Consider the following 17795-nt stretch of genomic DNA (forward strand, 5'->3'; position numbering starts at 1 on the left):
GCCTGACCTAAGGCAAAGCTCAAAATATTTGCCAAATTAATCTTGAATAATTATTTTAGCACGAATTTGTATGGCAAAGGAGACAACAATTATAAACAATTAGCAAGAGCATATAAAAAAACCAACGTCGTTGGATATTTTTAAATGCTGATTAGAGAGCTCAGAGAACGAAACGAAAATTATCGTGAAGATGCGAGACATGGTGAAAATGTGAATGGCTTCGAGTGCGCGGGGTTTCTGCATGAATGAAGTAATAAATCTACCGATTCGAGCAGGAAATCTACAAACGGAAATCGCCAAAGATATGTAAATGGGATTGGAAATGCAAATGGAAATAGCTTGTTACTGCGGTTCAAAGCCCTCTAGGAAAACGCATTGAACCACTTAACTAACCACATATAGAAGCTACTTGAGCTGGACCATCAAATTAGTTGTCTATGATCTCGTTTCTAACGAAGGTCAACCACAAATGGGGCAAGCGATCCATAATTAATGATATATCGAATGACAACTGGGAACTTGAACTTGCGCACCGTCGGCAGAAAACACAGAAAAAAGTTATGAGGTAATAGAGGCAACCGGTTCCGGCTTTCCTCGCTCCAAAACAAAAAAACATACTGACAGAATACTTTAAAAGCGAATGCCACTATAAAAGCGTTCGCCATAGGAGTGCTCACTGTTCTGCATTTACCGTTAATTAGCGGCTCGAAGAGGGGCAGCGTTGCTTGAAATGCACGGACGGTACAGTAAGCACCCTAATTAGCGGGCCAAGTGGCAGAAGTAGCCACTTGCAGCCCGATTTGGCAGCTTGAAGATCAAAGTCGGTCAATGTGTCTGGCAGAATCGAGTGGTAAAATCCGAAAGGGGAACAACTTGCGTTACTCTATGAGAATTGCGGTAAGAATAGCGCAATCGCTAGCGGATCTGTCGGTTGGAAAATATCATTAACCACTCAAGAGATGAATTTATGTGAAACATTGTTGTGCCCCGTTTCTGATTCTTTGCGTTTGAGTTTTCAAATTTCCCCTCAGAAAGAAAAAACAAAGCACTAGCTCAGTTTTCGATAGCTCTAACCCATTATTTGGTTATTTGATCACGGAACTGATCTAATTAAACTAGACATTTGAACATCTACCTTCATAAAACGTGTTCAATACTAGGCTCACATTTCTCTCATGATCGACCTAATCTTTCTACTAATTGCCTGCTTAGTCACCTTAGTCACTTACTCAAGACCATAATCTCCTCCAAATTTGTCTCTCCTATTTTCCCTTTGTGTCTGAAATTGCTCTGCTCGTTTAACTCTTATCTTTCTGTGCGATCTGTGCTCCAAGGCCCCATCGTTTACACCTGTTTACCAATTATGTTTACCCCTCCATCACATCATCTCGGTACACTAACGGTGGCCATATCTTTGCAATGGAGTGTGTTTGCTCGGGTGGCGGCCAAGTGTTTACCTTGCTCCGATGACGAGCGTGATGTGTTGGTGGAAGAAGTGGCCGAAAGCATTTCGGATATATCCGTCTGGACGGCCACGCTGACTTTCCCCATTGTGGTCTGGGTTTTGGAGTTTTCCCCTGGCAGACCTCGGCGGGAAAAGCTCTCTTCAACCCCTGAGTGACCCACTTTCGCTCGATGTGCCACTTGAAATCAATTTTTGTAATCAATTTGTGTTTTAAACCATTTCAATTTCGTTTTTCGAAGCACACACTTGCAGGGATTATGGAAGTATATACACTATATACACTGTAACTTGAACAATTCGGCATTGAAAACTATCGAAATTTCCGCGAAACTCTTATAACAAACAGGAACTCTTATACGCAGGGCAAAAAAAGCACGCGATTTGGGAACTTTATGAATGGACACTTCTAAGTTGGATTTTACTGGCCTAAGTTACTTTAGAGGGCATAGTTTTGTTTTATCACAGTTGTTTTGGCGGAATTATGCGGGATTCTAGTGGGATTACTTCACACAATTTCGCGGAAGCACGTTAAAATATAATTACAGACAGCGAAACAGAGAACAACCGATTGGAACGCGCGCAGAAATCGAACTGAGAGATGTGGAGAGTCGCGCCGAAAGGCAGAGACAGCTGAGAGCTGGGAAAAAAGGGGGAGCAAATGCGAGAAGCGGCAAAACTGAGAGATGGAGGGCAGCGGCAACGTGTTCGCTTAGCACAGTTACTATAAGTGCCGTTGGCTTTATTTATTTTTTAAACAGCCAGAGAAAAAAGGTTTTTAAATTTCATGTAAAATATCCAATTCATCACTATTTGGCAGTATGCTTTGAAAAATTATCATATAAATCATAAGAGACTGAAGTTAAATTAAAATATTAAAATACTAATAATTTAATGATTTCTCTGTGTGTACAAAAACACAAGACAGCAAGCACGCAAGCACCCGAATGAGAGAATTCTGAAACAGAACTTTTGAACTTGGTTTCGTCACACGCAATCTCTGAAACACATACCAACATATACATTGTATATCATTAGGGTCGAGAGCTCAAGCGGCAAAAAAGGCCAAACAGCATTAAGAAAAACAAGTCTATATTTCAAATGGCGACGTCATTTTTTTCCCAAAGCAACCGAAATATTTTCGAAAAACAGACAACGAAAGCTATTTAAGCGATGACGACATCAAAGTCAAAAGCTGAAGCTACAGTTTGAGAGCGCTTCGAGTGAAAACAAAAACGCTACTCAGCGGAGATCTAAGACACCTCACTATGCAGTTTTGAAAGCATTGTGTCGAAGATTTCTCGATTTTATCAATATTATAGAACCCACCCTCGCACAGAAATGGATGTTTCACGAAGTCATCACATTTGTGTATTGTTTATAAATATTCGCAGCAGGCGCGTGACGTCAGCAGACTAAAATAAATTTGCTCTTGCTGGGGGTCAAAATTAAGCAGCTGGCTAGCGAATATTTATATCGCTAAAATAAAATTAGGCAGATTTATGGTTAATGCAAGGAAAACTTCAAAGAATTTGGAAAATTTTTTAAAAAAATTTCAAGTTTTGTTCACCAACGGCACAGTGCTTTCTAAACTTTATCACGGACGCAAACCTTAATGTAGAATTATACTGAATTGGTGTAGATACTTTTTCCTAATGGAATATGCTATTAAAAACGACGAAAATTGCCAGCTTATGGAATATCATACGAGTTAAATGTAAATAAGATATTAATCCTTACTATTTAAATTATGTTAAATGTATTATCTCAAGATCTCTTAAAGAGCACCTGTATCTTGAGCATACCATTACCGCTTCGGAAACGGGATCGATATTAGTGCTAGACTACACGATGATCTCAATAAGTAAACTCAAAGCAATCTAAAAACAACAGTTAATGGATGATTGTTAAATAAGTTTTGTTAATACATTTGACAAACACACAAGCATTAGCGGCATTACGAGAAGTTAACAGATCGGATGATGGAATGACAGAACACCAAAATAAAAACTAAGTTAGGAATAGTTCACAGGACAAACGGATACAAACGCAAGTTGAGAATTATAACAATTTTAGTTTTGCTTATGGTGTGTAGATTTTATTGCCAAAAAAATAAAGAACAAATGAGCAAGAAAAAATGGATAGAACAAGTAAAATAATATTATTAAAATAATAATAAAATAGAACAGAAAGCGAATAATCAATTGAGGATAAGTAAATTCGATGCGAAATGCGTTTTGTCAAATGCAAAAACAAACTTTCTTCAAATCATACATCATATGCACTATCATATACAGCGTGTTTAAAGATCTATTTGTACGGCGATCAAAGGCATCCGAATAATACATGCTTAAAGCTCGGTGTCTGCGGCATCTGTTTAAAACAGTCCCCGCAGCCCGTCAAAGAACCGACCGAGGCGTCCACCCACGGGCCGGTCTACCAGCTCGTAGAGCGACCTCAGCGTTCCCGCCAGGAATCGGTAGAGCGCAAAGTGCTCCAGCATATTGCCCACGTCCAGCACGAACTCGATCACCCGTGCCACGAAGCGCGTAATGGGCGCACACTGGCACTCGACCATATGCACCATCTGCCGGGAATCGCCGGATTCCGTGGGACCGGGAAGCTCAGTCCCTAGACGTCGCCTCCGGCGCCGGCGGAGACAGGCTGATACTGGTGATGATGATGATGGTTTGCGTGGAGTTGGTGGAGGCGGGAACTCACCTTTTGTCTGGCCAGCGCAGTGGTTGGACAACACGGTGCCGGGCGGACCGCGCAGCACGGCCTCCAGGCAGCGAATGTTGTCGCGGCAAGTGTTGATGATCTCGTTCTGGTTTGGGGTCAAGGATTAGCGGAGAATTAGTGTGGGTCCCAGAAGCAACTTGAATTTAACTTACATAATCCTCTGGTCTAAGCAGATGGCATCTGATCTTCAGGGCTCTGGTGTCGTCCAGCCTGTCGCGGCTCTGCTGCAGCAGGGATCGCATCTCCTGCTCTCCGTCCTCGGAGTCCGAGCCACTCGACGAGGAAGTGGTAGCTGGAATAAGTTTGATGCACTTCTCCAGGTTGCGGGAGGAGCGTCTTCTTTCGTCCGCCGTCACAGTGCGTCGTCTCCTGGTTGAAGTATCGCTCTCCGAGGTGCGACGCAGCAGGGACTGAGCGGAGTGGCTCATTCCGCCGAAATCCAACTTGCGTCCCACAGATTCTGCGCGATGGCTAATCTGGTGGCTGGTCGACTGAATCTTGGGCGTGGTCATTAGGGCGGTGGCGGAGGCAGACAACGAAGGCGTGACCTGCAATTGCTGCTGCTGTTGATCCGACTGGGGACTAGCCATCAGGCTCTCATCCATGTCTGGGGTGGCACAAATGCTAGTTACATATTCTGTTCTATGCTTGAATAGAATTGTGTTTCTTACCTTGGCAAGACTTTCGTCGAACTTCCAGGGTCTTGCGACGACGCTCGTACTGCAGTTCAAGGGCGCGCTGGCGGCGGGCGTGGTCCACGGTGCTGGTGATTGTGTCCTGGTTGATATGGAGGGTCTTCAGCTCGTGCTTCTGCAGTGAGTCCATGCGCGGCGGCGAGAACGAGTCCAGATTGTTGGCCGCCGACAGAGAACTGCAGCAGTCCGATTGCGAGTCGATGAAATTGCTGCAGAATGGGTTTTATTTTGAGCGGTTATAAATAGCTCTTGGCACGGCCTCAAAGGTCGACCTCATCATTATTTGCACTAGCACTCACCGATAGTCGTCGCCGAATTCCAAGAGACGCCGGGCCGCATCTGAATCAAAGCCCTCGGAATAGTTCTCCGAGTTGTATTTCTCTTGGTAGTTGTCCCACGCCGTCTCCGAGATGCTGCTATGATGGTCCTCAGTGCTGAGTTCTGTTAAAAAATAAATCGTATTAACAAATTATACGTATTAATTAGGGAATTGTACAAGGATTAAGAGAACAGGATGATAGTTTTCAGTGGAAGGGAAGGTGCTTTGGCAATACCTTTGAGCCTGGTCTGAACCGGCTTGGGTGCTTGTGTGAGAAACAGATAGATAGAGAACACAGTTGAAGTAGTGCCAATATTTTGAAATCCCCTACAGGATTACCACTCACCTGCTTGTTGTTCGTCCTCGTTCATGTAGTTTGAGAGGGCTGCTAAAGCGCCTAACCTCGTATCAGTAGCCAATAGGCCAGCTGTGGTGAAGGAGCCCACCCGGAACTTGGGTAGCATCAGCTGGGTTTCCCCTCCCTCGCCATCGGCCAGTGAAGGTACTCCAGAAACGTCGCCCTTGGGACTCAAAGGAGCAACTACTGCGCCTTTTTGAATGCTCAGAAGGGCATTGGTGAACTCCTGCAGCTGCTGCGAGGACATGGACTCGCAGGACTTCATCAGTGTCTGGGTGAGATCTCCACCCAGTTCGGAACCTGAATCAGATTTCCTGCCAGCCGATGCGGCCGAAATGCGCTTCTTCCTGGCCTTCCTCCTCCTCAATGAGCCCTTGCTATCCGCCTTCTTGGCTGCATTGCTTCCCGTTCCCGAGGAAGAAGCTGCCCGCGGTCTTGGTCCTGGCGAAAGCGAGTCCAGGGCACTCTCACTGATCGAGTGACTGGCCAGACCGGACGGAGAGTTTTCCACTATCCGGGCCGTGGTTAACTGGGCTGCATCCGTAGTCAACTGGGACAGACACGAGACCGACCATGGTCTCTCCGACTTGCGACGCGTTTGCGATCGCTTTACAATCTTTACATTCAGGCTCTGGTTGCTGCTGCCAAAGCCCAAAGGCGTGACGGGCTGTCCAATGGGTTCAGCCGATCCACCGATTCTCTCCGTGGAATTCCCATAGGAATTCGTGCTCGTTTGCATACATGTGGCAATGGAATCGGTGAAGCCCTCCGATGTATCCGATCCCGCACCATTCGGTGCTCCTCCGTTTACTCCTGCTCCAGCTTGGGGCACCGAGTCTGTTTCGGATGCTTCTCCGGAGGCCTCACAGTCATCTGGCTTGCAGCTGGGCAGGAGCTCGTGCGTGTGGCTCCGGGTCAGCAGCTGTGGGGTCGAGGGCTGGTGCTCCAGCCATTCCTAAAAATGCATTGATATTTGTTATTATTTGAAATGAGCAATTGTGCAGGTTTTGTTTGATGAATGGGAAAAATATATCTATTAAAAAGGGACATTTTTCCATTGTAATGAGTGGTGGTTTGCTATTATAGCTTTGATGATTTCTGGATCTCGAAGGGTCTTACCTCCACACGCTGCTTGATGGGATGGGGCATAGTGACCTCGCGCTTCTTGACCGTCGACGAGATCTTAATGATGGAATGTTTCTGCTTGGTTGGCGTCTTCAGTGCGGTCTCTTGGGCGTCGCGCACCAAATGCTCGGCTTCCAGCACCAACTGCTTGATTGAATCATGCGAGACCTTGCCCTGAGAAAAGAGAGCGAGAGGAAAGGCGGAGAGTGTGAGAAGCGAGCGAGGGAAATTTGTTTAGAGAGCGGAAATTAATGAGCGTGCCCAATCGGAGTTGCAAGCTCTAGGCGGTTGATTCAGTGAAGTCGTAAAAAGATGACTAACTAAAGTGAGACTCCCCTAAGAGAACTGAATGCTATCCTAAAGAATATATATCCTTATTAAGCAATATATAGTGCAATTTAATACACTAATAACTTGGATAATAATATTGGATTGTTTTTAAATTTCTACTGTAATGGTGATCAGCCTAATAGGAAATGCCTCGCAAGAGAGTCGACTTCTTATCAGCAACGAGGGAAATACTGCCAAAGCTGTGCAAGTGGTGGGAGTGCTTTTCCTTATCGCTGAGAACACTCTTATCGCCATTTGTCACCCATTTTCAGTGCACTTCAACGTCATTACTGTCGAGTGGATTTGAATTGATTGGAGTGGAGTGCAGCGGGTGGGGGAGTAAAGTGTAGACTTGAATTTGCCATATATGAACATGGCCATACACCATTGTTCTTATCTAGTTCTGTTTATATCGCAGCCTTTCCCTGCACCTTGCCACTACTTTTTGCACAACTCATCAATCAAGTAAGTAGGTTGCTCACGAGTAAATTTCTTGTACAGAAAAGGCGTTTTGTCTGACAACAGATATTATTTTTACACCATGTGAGACATTGTTTTGCAGAATCTGTAGTTGAGTAACAAGCGGCAAACAAGCGTTTGTGTAGCAATGTTCCAGACTATTTAAATTCCAAAAATTCTTTAAAAAAAGGGCTAAATTTCCTTAAAAAGAATTCATTCACTAGATACTTCTAAGTAGCCCGACCAACTGATAATTCGACAAAATCAGAGCATTGCGGCCTTACAAGATATCTTGTTGACACATATGCAAATCACCGAAGCGTGGCTAAATATTCCAGTACCATTACGAAATCTATTTGATATTTGGGAACTATTTAGTCTCTCCCGGGTCAATTGAACAATTTGAAGGTTTTGTTTGAATCGCTCCGTCAGATGTCGCGCACGGTTTTTTTTTTTTCAGTTTTGCTGCAGTTTCTCTACATCTGCATCTGTATCTTTATCGCAGCTACTCGAATCCGAAACTCACTTTTGCCGTCAGCGGATGGTTAATCTTTGGCTTAATTTAATTAACAACTTCCTGCGGTGAGTGAGGCACGCGATTGGAGGTAGTTTGAGAGCGACTGATGCCAAAACGGAAACAATTTTCTAATGCCGAGTGAAAACGGCGCTTATGTTCACGGTTTGCAGCTTAAAATGTCAACTTACAGTTACAGCCAGTTGCCCAGTGAGCGCGAAAAGAGCGATTGGGCGTTCGCGATAATTAAAGGCAATTATTAGTGCGAGTGCGGACGGCCGGCCAGCCAATTAAGCCCAAAACTGGAAAGCCACAGCTCCAGATACAGATACGTTCCCATTCGGAGTCGGATTCGTATACAACTTCAACTCCTTGGCGGCAGTGGCTCTTAGACTGTCGTCGTAGCGCTATCTCGGTCTGCCCGTCTGAGCCTGTCTCGCTCGCACAACTTTAGGCCTTGACAGTTGTCGATTTGGATTTCTTCCTTTTATTTATATTTTTACCCGCACGCAACGTGTTTTTTTTTTTTTTTTTTGTTTTGACCAAAATCTAATCGCGTTAATTTTGTTCTTTGGAAAATTGAGGTCAAATGCTTACAGTTTTGGCAGAACTAGGGCGGTTATGAGCAAGTTTAAATGTATATAATTTAAAAATGTAAATATTGTAATACCTTTCAAATTAGTAATTACTTCACTATTTCTTCAATTTCAATTTGATTTGTTTCTTTTTTCCAGGCACTCACAGTTTTATATCTACTCAGCGGGAGTGGTAGCAAAGATCACAGGTATTTTGTAAATGTTTTATTTCACGTCAAATCACTGTTTTAATGAGTTGAACTATTATGTTTGCTGTGTTTTTTATTTTACAATTCGAATGCTGTTTTGTATTTCTCGTTGTGTTTTCCATTTATTTAATGCAAATTTCGCAAGCAAAATAAACACATTTTATAGCTGCTCTTGCTCTGGGCTTTCTATTGTTTTTTCTAGCAATTGTTCGTCGGCTGGCTATTTAACTTTTTTGCCATTATCTTGGCATAAAGTCCGCTCCCCGATTTCGTCCGTCCGTCGGCTCCAACGTTGCGAATCACACTGAGGCTAATGCTCCGCCGGTGCCTCCATCGCCACTCTGGAGTGCACTCACTCTCGCACTTCAGCGTGGATGTACGAGTAGTGCGGATTGCTCCACGAATTAAAATAAACCTCGGAATCAAAATGCGTCTGATAATTGCTATAATGGAAGGGGGAATAGCGGTGAGCAGCCCGACAGCTGATAAGATAATGCTCCGAATTGATTCGGAGTCAAAATCAGCGAGAGGAGCAGGCATTGGCAGTCAGATAGATAGGAAGCTTCTGCATTTGATTTCTACTTTTCCATTCCCATTATACTTTTATTATATATTTATTTCGCTCAATTTTTGTTTCGTATCTTTGCTGAACACTTTAATTTGCGGGTGGGTACAAATCATTTGTGCACGTCGATAAGATAAGTGAAATGTTAGTTTTGCTGGTATGATTTTTCTTACAGTAATTAACCCGCTATGTACATATTATACATATATGGTCCCATTTTCATGTTTCTATCTAATCTCAGCAGATGTATCTCCAATTTATTGATAAAAAGTGTTGACACTTTTAAGTTGATCCAGTTTTGAATGCATTGATTAAAGTCATACTTTTGTGGCAAAGATAAATACACTTGTCTATCAGTTTTTGGGCAGTGAATTATTTATTATCACTGCAATAACACTAATTTAAACGCTGTCTTTGTCCATCAGTTTGCCAACTTTTAATTTGCGAGTTCGTACAAATCATGGGTGCCCCATCGATAAGATATGAAATTGACCAAGCTCTGATCTTTTTCATAAGATTTATTTCTGCTTTGACCGACGTCACCGCTTTTCGTTATCTTGAAATCAGTTGGTTGGTTGCGCCAACTTGATATATGGGATTCGTTTTTTGGGGTTCGGGATCAGGTTCGGACTCCAGATCGGGTTGCGAAAATGCAAAATTTGTCAAAATTAATCAAGGCTGCACAAGATTTCACTCTCAATAAATCAACGCACTGCGCGATGCGGTGCGCTGCACTCCGAGGGAAATAAGGGGAAAACCGCCTGCCCTCGGCTGGAAAATGGCGGTGGAAATTGCGTGCGACAACTGTAAAATGCAAATGGGACTGCGAAAATGCGCAAACATGTTCAAACGCTGACCGGGGAAAAGTGAGAGTGTTGACTACTGCCAAACACGTTGGCTAGTCCAAAACCTCAGAGACGACATTGATAGGCACCGACAAATGATGGGAGCACCTCGGCGGGAGATACGGTAGATACGCACTCCTTTATCTGTGCTGCGCTGCGCTGCACTGCATTTCCCACACCTCCGCACCCAACCCAATGGACCAGCTCGCATTACACTCCATTACGCTCAGCAAGTTGTCAGCTTGGCATGTTTTACCACCGCATTTACACGCACAAAAAGTGACCACAAAATATCAGTCGGGAGAAATTTGAAACGCACGCAAGCCGCTAAATCAAAACGGGGGCAGGGGATCGCAATTGGACCACCGACATCGATCGATTTGGCAGGCCAACGATCGATGGGTCGCGCTCCGAATCGATCATGAGTGATAGCCGGTTGAAGTCGGGGAAAATAATCTAGAACACAAATTCACTGATTGGTAAAAGGGGTATCCCGCGGAACTTCAGATCACGGCCCTTTAAAGAGAAAGTCTTTCCCGTAGACTAAGAAGATTACACTAGCTGCCCTAGGCTGACGACGTCGTTTTGATTCCCTTCTTGTCCATCTAGCTATATTCACTTAATTATTAAGTGTGTCCAATTAATAATATGTCATTAATCACATTGGCAGTGCACAAAATGGCTCTCTCGTGCTAATGTCTCAATCTCATTAGCAGGAAGTGCCACTTCCTGCTTCCATCATATCAATAAATTATGGCTTACCTTGACTGGGGAAACAAGCGTGGATCCAGACACGGTGGCATTGCTGGCCTGGGATTTCGAGGACTTGGCCGATTTGGCCGGCGATCTCGGGGGCAAGTGGCAACTGGCTACAGTTTCTGCCGCCCAAACGGTGAAGTTGCAAGAGTCCGCGCGACTGTACACACCGTTGCTCATCTGTAGGAGAAAAAATGGATTTTAATAACACTCATCACTAATGTTTAATTATATTCTTAAATTTAAATGTTACAGCTGCCAAATACTGTCGAGAAGACATTGCAAACGTTATTTCTGCCTATAAATCTCATGCCGTTTTTTGCCCAGCCTGTCCCTTGTGATTGTTTCGTTTTATTTCGCCTCACGTCCGCCTGGGCTCTTTTCATTTGCCTTCAATGAAGAAATAAATCACACGTTTTCAAGTTAATTTCGTACTTTCCCATTTTTGACGTGCTCCGCTCAATTTCCCGAGCGGCGGCGATCGTTTTTCCTGGACCACGACGTCATGCCATGTCGGTAGTCATCGATCGAGGCTTCAGTCTGCCGTTTGCAGCGGCAGGAGTAGTCGGTGCATGATTCGCTTTCATTAACCCAACTGCTTAATCATCCGTCGAGGTTTCCCATTTATTGGAAAGCCTGTGGCCGGCACCCAGACCCAGTCCCAAAACTAAAACTACAACTAAAACCAAACCCGATCCCAATCCCAGTCCCTCCTCCCGTTCCTGCCCCTCGGAGTTGTGGCAAACAAAACTCTTTTATTGACACAAGTCACAGACATGGCCACTAGACTTGAGCACTTGGCACTTGACTGACTGTGGGAACCTGTCCAAAAGTCGAGAGGACCGAACTGAATCGAATCGAACCCGATGTCTAGTTCTCCACAAATGACGGCATGACCAAGAGGATCGCACTGCGAGGGTTCTTGAAGAGTTGTGCAAAACGTTGGGCAATAAAGGGTTCTCTTCCCGAGGTTGATTTCAGAGAAAACCGTATAGATAAGGTAATAGTGTATACGTGAACCATTCACTTGACATAATATCCCTGTTACCAGCTGGTCAGGAAACTATATTCATAATATTATTATTGACTATAAAAGCATTTCTATTATATTTATGATAGATCTAGAGATCACTTACCTGCTGAGATTTGGTGGCGTTTCCATTTGCCATATCAGCAGCTGCTTCATCGTCACCCATCTTGATCTTGGCCAGATCCTCGGCTGCCTCACCCTCGTTGTTGTTTTGCGGCTGATGTTGCATGCTGCTGTAGCAATTGTTGTTGCTAATGATGTGTCTGCCGTCGATGGCATTGCCATTGATTTGGAGCTCCATCTGTGACTGCGACTGCGATTGCGAGTGGATTTGCATCTGTAGCTGGGTTACTCGCGAGGTGGCTGAGGTCTCCGTGAGCCTGCCGTTCGAGTTGGAGTTCGAATTCGAATTTGAATTGGAGGAGGAACAGGCGCTGCTGCTGTCGTAGTTGCTGCTGTGCAGTGTTGCAATGGATGTTGCAGTTGCGGTTGCTGCCGCCGTGATTGTCGTGGCGCTGACCAGAGCCACCTTGTTCTCCTTATCAGAGTCGTCGCTGGGCGGGAGTGGTCCACCCGTGGCCGTAGTCGAGGAGACGGCCGTGGACTGCAGACCATCCACACTCGATGTTGCTGCTGCGGCAGTCGGTGCTGCAGTTGCTGCTGTTGCAACTTCCAATGTTGCTGCTGCTGTCGCCGTGTAGAGCCAACCTTCGTCGTCGTCATCCGTTGAGGCATCAGCCGATTTCAGTATCTGTGTGGCAGGAAGACGTCGAATGGAAAGGGAAAGGGAGGGAAAACGCAATGGAACATTAAAATCAGCAGTAACAAAATTCGCCAAAGGAAAGCCAACTGAAGAAGAAACCGACGATGAAGATGAAGTGGTAGAAAATGAAGTTTAATTAGCGTTACTTGCGCAAAATGGCAAATTGTTGTGCCGATGCACTGCCAACTGGCAACTGGCAACTGGCAACTTGCAACGCGATGTTGCGCTGCTGCTGCTGCACATGAGCAACATCTTTGAAACTTCGTTCGGTTGCCGACAACGACGCCTTCTCCCTGACTTTACTGACTCTTCCAACTCCAGCGACTTCTCTCCTTTGTCTTTCTGCTGGCAATTTATTTCCATTTCGAATGGTGACGACCTCAGCAGTTGTCAAATGTGGGAGGAAGACTGGAGTATTGAAGGGGAGTGCTGGGGAATCAATGGAGGCGGAGTAAAGTAAAGAAGTTGTAGACAAGCCAGGCAGACAGACAAACAAATTAAGTCTGAATGCTGTCAGCTTAAGAAGGCGAAGTACAAGATCTTGAGAAAATCTAATGTAGGTAAGATATTCAGCAATACTGCTTCTTTTCAAAATCAAAATATTTTATAAATAATTGGGTTATTTGACTTTTTGCTCCAAACTAAGAATTTTTTTTTAGCCCTCGAAAGAGGTAATACGTCTGCTTTTGATCATTGTGTTTAATGATTAATGATCCTTAAGTTAATGGTGTTGTCGTAGTTGTTAGTGTTGAATAATGAAGACTACCGAATAATAGAATACAAAAGTTAATTAAGAAATTGTTAGGCATGCCGCTATGAATGTTTTTAGATACACGTTAGCTTATAAAAATGACGAGCTAGTGATGCATGCTAATTATTTCAGAGGATAGGGCTCTGGAAGACTTGGTAGAAACCACGGTCCATCGATGGACGTGACCCCAACACCTCGCGAGTGGAACGAATGCCACCGATGATCGGTTGATATGTCTGACCCGTGACCGAGAGAAATGCGCGCAGAGATCGCAGAGATCCGCCACCAGAGAACGGTACTTACGTCGCCTCCAGCTCTGCGCCGATGGATCAGGCTCGGATCATCCTCGCTCTGGAGATCACTGCCCGCCGCGTTTCCCTGCTCGTTGTCCGTGTCCAGGTGCTTGAAATAGAAGATCGCACAGTTCTTCGACTTGCGATTGGATCGGTTGAACTTGGAGGTGTCATTGTGGTGATGACGCGTCTTGCGCAGCCCCAAAGGCGACTTGTTCAGCTCGTGGCCGAGTCCGTGACCGAGCCCATGACCGTGACTGGTGTTTCCATGTGAATTGGGTGTGATTACCGCCACGGCAATGTTCTTGCCGTGCGCTTTGTTGGGCAGCATTTTGTTGCCGATATTGTGATTTCGTTGCTGTAGCAACGAGTTGCTGCTGCTGATATTGCTGTTGCTGCTCTGGGGCATCTCAATGAGGTTAAGGACCCTTCGGGTGCTGCCCACTGTTGGGGGTAATCCTCTTCTGCTCAACTGCTGCACCTGCTCGAAGTCACTGCTCTCTGAATCCGCCTCGAAATCCGTTAGGGTGGCTGTACCACTGGGATTCGGGTGGTTCACCTGTCTCCACGATCGCTTGGCAATCAGGAAGTCCACCACATCGGTGCCGATATCAGGATCCTCGTCCTCCTCCTCTAGCTCTTCATCGGCCTCATCGCCGGGCTGAATGCAAGTCAAGTGTTCGGATGGTTGGATAAGTGTTAAGTGGGTCACACAAAGGGAAGTGGGTCGGGTTTTTGTTTGGGATTCACACACTCATTAAACACATGCTCTGCCCTTCTAGTAATGCCAACTAAGGTTTTGTATGAGTATTTGATTTTGGGGATAGGAGTGCAAAATGTTGGATTTAATCTAGCCCTCAAATTCGGTTTCGGTCAAAAGTCTTGCGTAAGATATCTCCCAGAATGTTTTCTATTCGTAACTAGTTGTTTAAGTTTCTCGATTGGTTCTTACTGCTTTTTTTATGGTGGCCAAAAATATCTGCATATAGCGGAGTTTGCCAGATCATTTGCTAAGTCTTCTGTTTTTCCTTTTATGATCGGGTTTTCGGATAACGTTTCTTTACGGGTTAGGTTCATGTGGGTTCTTTGGTTAGCTTGAGCTGGGGGTTAGGATAGGTCAGGCTCAGAAAGTTGACAATACTATGTGAGGCGGGGGCATGCAACTAAGCTAAGAACACAACAGAACGACAAGTCAAACAAACAGTAACTACATACATACGGAATATGCAAATCATTCAGACGAAAGGGGCATCTACCATCCATCGTGGTGGTATGGCTTACCTTTTGAGGTGCAAGACAATCGCGTGGCTGATCCGCTGACGGCGACTTCGCTTGGGATGGGACTTGCTGTGACCGCGACTGGGATTGGGTCTCATCCAGTCCGCACACAATCTGGGTAGCTGCAATCTGACAGCGCTGGAGAATAAGTTCCGCGGGGGTGGCCGACTTGGACTCGCTGTTCTCTAGATCGAGATCCGAGTTGACCTCGTTCAGATCGTCCTCGGTGGCTTCGCCCTCGTAGCCAAAGGAATCGTCTTCGGTGTCCTCCTCTTCGTCCTCGTCGTCATCCAAACCATTCTGCAAGGAGTGAGAAAATAGATCTTAGATTAGCCAAATTCATTAGGGGTTTCGGTTGCTTTGATTCAATAAAGTTGTGAATACAGGCACCAAATTTTAATTGGGCAACTTGTGTGATCTTGATCTTTCTTTATAAGCAGCTAGCTACCTGGGAAAATTTGCAGACCAGTCCGGTCTCCTTCATTTCTCATTTGCTCTTCCTGTTTCCATCACGTAACACTCTTCCTCTTCCATATGCTGGTTAAAATTATAATTGCTTTCAATTGTCGACACACGAAGCTCTCGCATCGGATCAGCGGGTGGACATGGACAGCGACAGGCTGGCAAACAGAAAAGCAGAGACAGGGAGACAAACTGGCAAACACTTGGCCAGACAGATGTCAGATAAGCCAAGAGGCGAGAAAGAGTTGGCGTATACCCTCGCCGAATGTTAGATTCGCCTGGGGCCTTTCCAAATTGCAGCTCTTTTAAAAATTTCTTCTACGAAAAATTATTATAAGCCAACTAGAGCAATGGACAACGCTCAACTTTAAAAGTTGTCGCATGTATGCTGGATCTTAAAACTCTTAGATTTCTCCATTTCAATAACTTACCCATTAAATGTGTTCAGAATTATTCAAGAAAGAGTAATGAAATCTTCGTATTTCCCAAGTTTCCCATCTAATTTTCCATTTTCTTTTTCCATGCCCACGCCCACACAAGCGAGTAGCGGCGGTGGGTAGGCGTCTAAAGAGGCCTTGATGGCATTTCAAATATGTTTCGCTTTTTACCAGAACTGCTGGGGAATAGAATATACATCCCATGGCACAACCTCAAGTGACCTTGGTCCATCCGCGAGTGCTCCCCCTTCCCACCATTCAGCGATCTGAACTACACACAGAAATGTTGTCTTAACACTCTATAAAATAAAACTAACGAAATTCCACAATTAACCCAAGAGACCTCATCCCTGACGATCAGCAATCAGCTGTGGAATGGCTTTTATGGCCATCAGATGTTTTGGCTGGGCAATTTAGTGTTTTCGCCTTCTCAGATTTGCGTAATTCGCGTTGTTCGGGTAAATGTTTTCGAACAAATCTTGTGGAGGCCGCCCGAAGGTCGCCTTAACATCTAAAGAAGCGTGTTCTCCACGGACGAGATCCAGCAGATTATGTGGCTAATTGTCCAGATGATTTATGGCCGGGAATTGCTTATGCACCTCTTGTATGGCGCCATTTGATTGTTTTTGTTTATGGTAAACAGAGGCAGAGGCACTGGGCTATCGAGCAACAAAGAGGTGAAATGTGTAAATGGACCAGGCCATCCCAAGTGTTGTAAATAAACAGGGAAGTAAGAGAATGCCAGACGGGCCATCAAAAGAGATGGGTAAACAAGTAGTGGGCCAGCCAAAAGTGCAAAGCGAATCTACAAACTCAAAGAGTTTTTAAAGGTTAAAAAAAATGTAAATATCACATTTTTATTTCAAAATCATGGGCCCATTCTATTTCATTAATTTGTATCTTTCCATATCAGTTTCATCTTCATCAAAGGGACAGAGATTTTACTGATCTGATCTGGTTTCGAAACTTTCTCCAAATTAGCATAACACCCGCATTTTGTGATGCAACGTTTGATCGGGTAACTAATTTTCTCTTATTTACAACTGCCCTGCGTCACGCTTTCATCTGATTTGTTTCTTCAATCTTTTAATCCAGTAAAGAAACTAATTAAGTGGTACAACTTAGTTGACTAAACGGTACAAAGTTGAGAACCTAAATAACCAACAAGTCTAAGCCAAGAAATCCCTAAGAAATCTGGTTAAAGACCCGCGGACTACCCACAGTGCTGGATGGCATAAACATATTTATGTTCTTATTATGCAAAAGTCGGAATAGGCTGGAAAGAGGCTTACAAAACCTAGACAACCATCAAGTTTCGGGCACGCCTTCTTCCACTTCCATCTCCTCCACTTAACTGGAAATAAAGTTCATCTTGACGCACTTCAGCAGAACTCTTATTTTGAGAGAGGGAAAGAAAAAGGTGGAGTAACAAGTCGTTCCCGTCGCTTAGCACCTCGTTTACGCCCAGATCTTCTTTAGCTGAACCCACAATCCAACTTAGATTTCCATTCCGATTCGGATCTCAGCACGCAACTCCTGGCCATGTCACAATTTTCGTTGTCACTTCAGCTGGGATAAACTAGAGCGATAAGAATCGATGTCAGCTGAGTGAAGTGAAGTGTGGGAAATTTCCCGACAATTGCTTCTGTCTTTCTATGCTTTCTGTTTGAAACTTATGAATTTCTCACACGCCGGCGATTAATTATCGTTAAACGCTGCCATATCGTCGATATCTGGTTATTATATTTTCGATCGGAGGGGTGGAGAGGGGCAGGCGTTCATTAGCATGTGCTTGTATGACTGTAATTATCGTGCAATAAAAACGTG

At 44.6% G+C, this 17795-nt stretch overlaps 1 protein-coding gene across 8 annotated transcripts in view; it reads right to left on the reverse strand.

Moving 5' to 3' along the window:
• klar (klarsicht) overlaps window positions 1-17795 on the reverse strand; it is a 106532-nt gene that overhangs the window by 4954 nt on the left and 83783 nt on the right. For 2 of the 8 annotated variants that reach the window (NM_001103993.2, NM_001299959.1), the window contains 11 exons: window positions 15073-15369; window positions 13802-14452; window positions 12091-12735; window positions 10961-11134; window positions 6696-6875; window positions 5565-6531; window positions 5199-5340; window positions 4876-5108; window positions 4357-4811; window positions 4184-4289; window positions 3543-4132 (listed from right to left, as the gene is read on the reverse strand). In NM_001103993.2, coding sequence (NP_001097463.1) covers window positions 3840-4132; window positions 4184-4289; window positions 4357-4811; window positions 4876-5108; window positions 5199-5340; window positions 5565-6531; window positions 6696-6875; window positions 10961-11134; window positions 12091-12735; window positions 13802-14452; window positions 15073-15369 — 4143 coding nt within the window. In that variant the 3' untranslated portion in view covers window positions 3543-3839. Of the gene's footprint in view, window positions 1-1457; window positions 2061-3542; window positions 4133-4183; window positions 4290-4356; window positions 4812-4875; window positions 5109-5198; window positions 5341-5453; window positions 5484-5564; window positions 6532-6695; window positions 6876-8674; window positions 9097-10960; window positions 11135-12090; window positions 12736-13801; window positions 14453-15072; window positions 15370-17795 lie in introns of those variants that run through there. The other 6 variants (NM_079149.5, NM_001274283.2, NM_001274282.2 and 3 more) reach the window with 5 other exon arrangements.

This window comes from Drosophila melanogaster, chromosome 3L, assembly GCF_000001215.4.
Source record: "Drosophila melanogaster chromosome 3L".
Lineage (NCBI taxonomy): Eukaryota > Metazoa > Arthropoda > Insecta > Diptera > Drosophilidae > Drosophila > Drosophila melanogaster.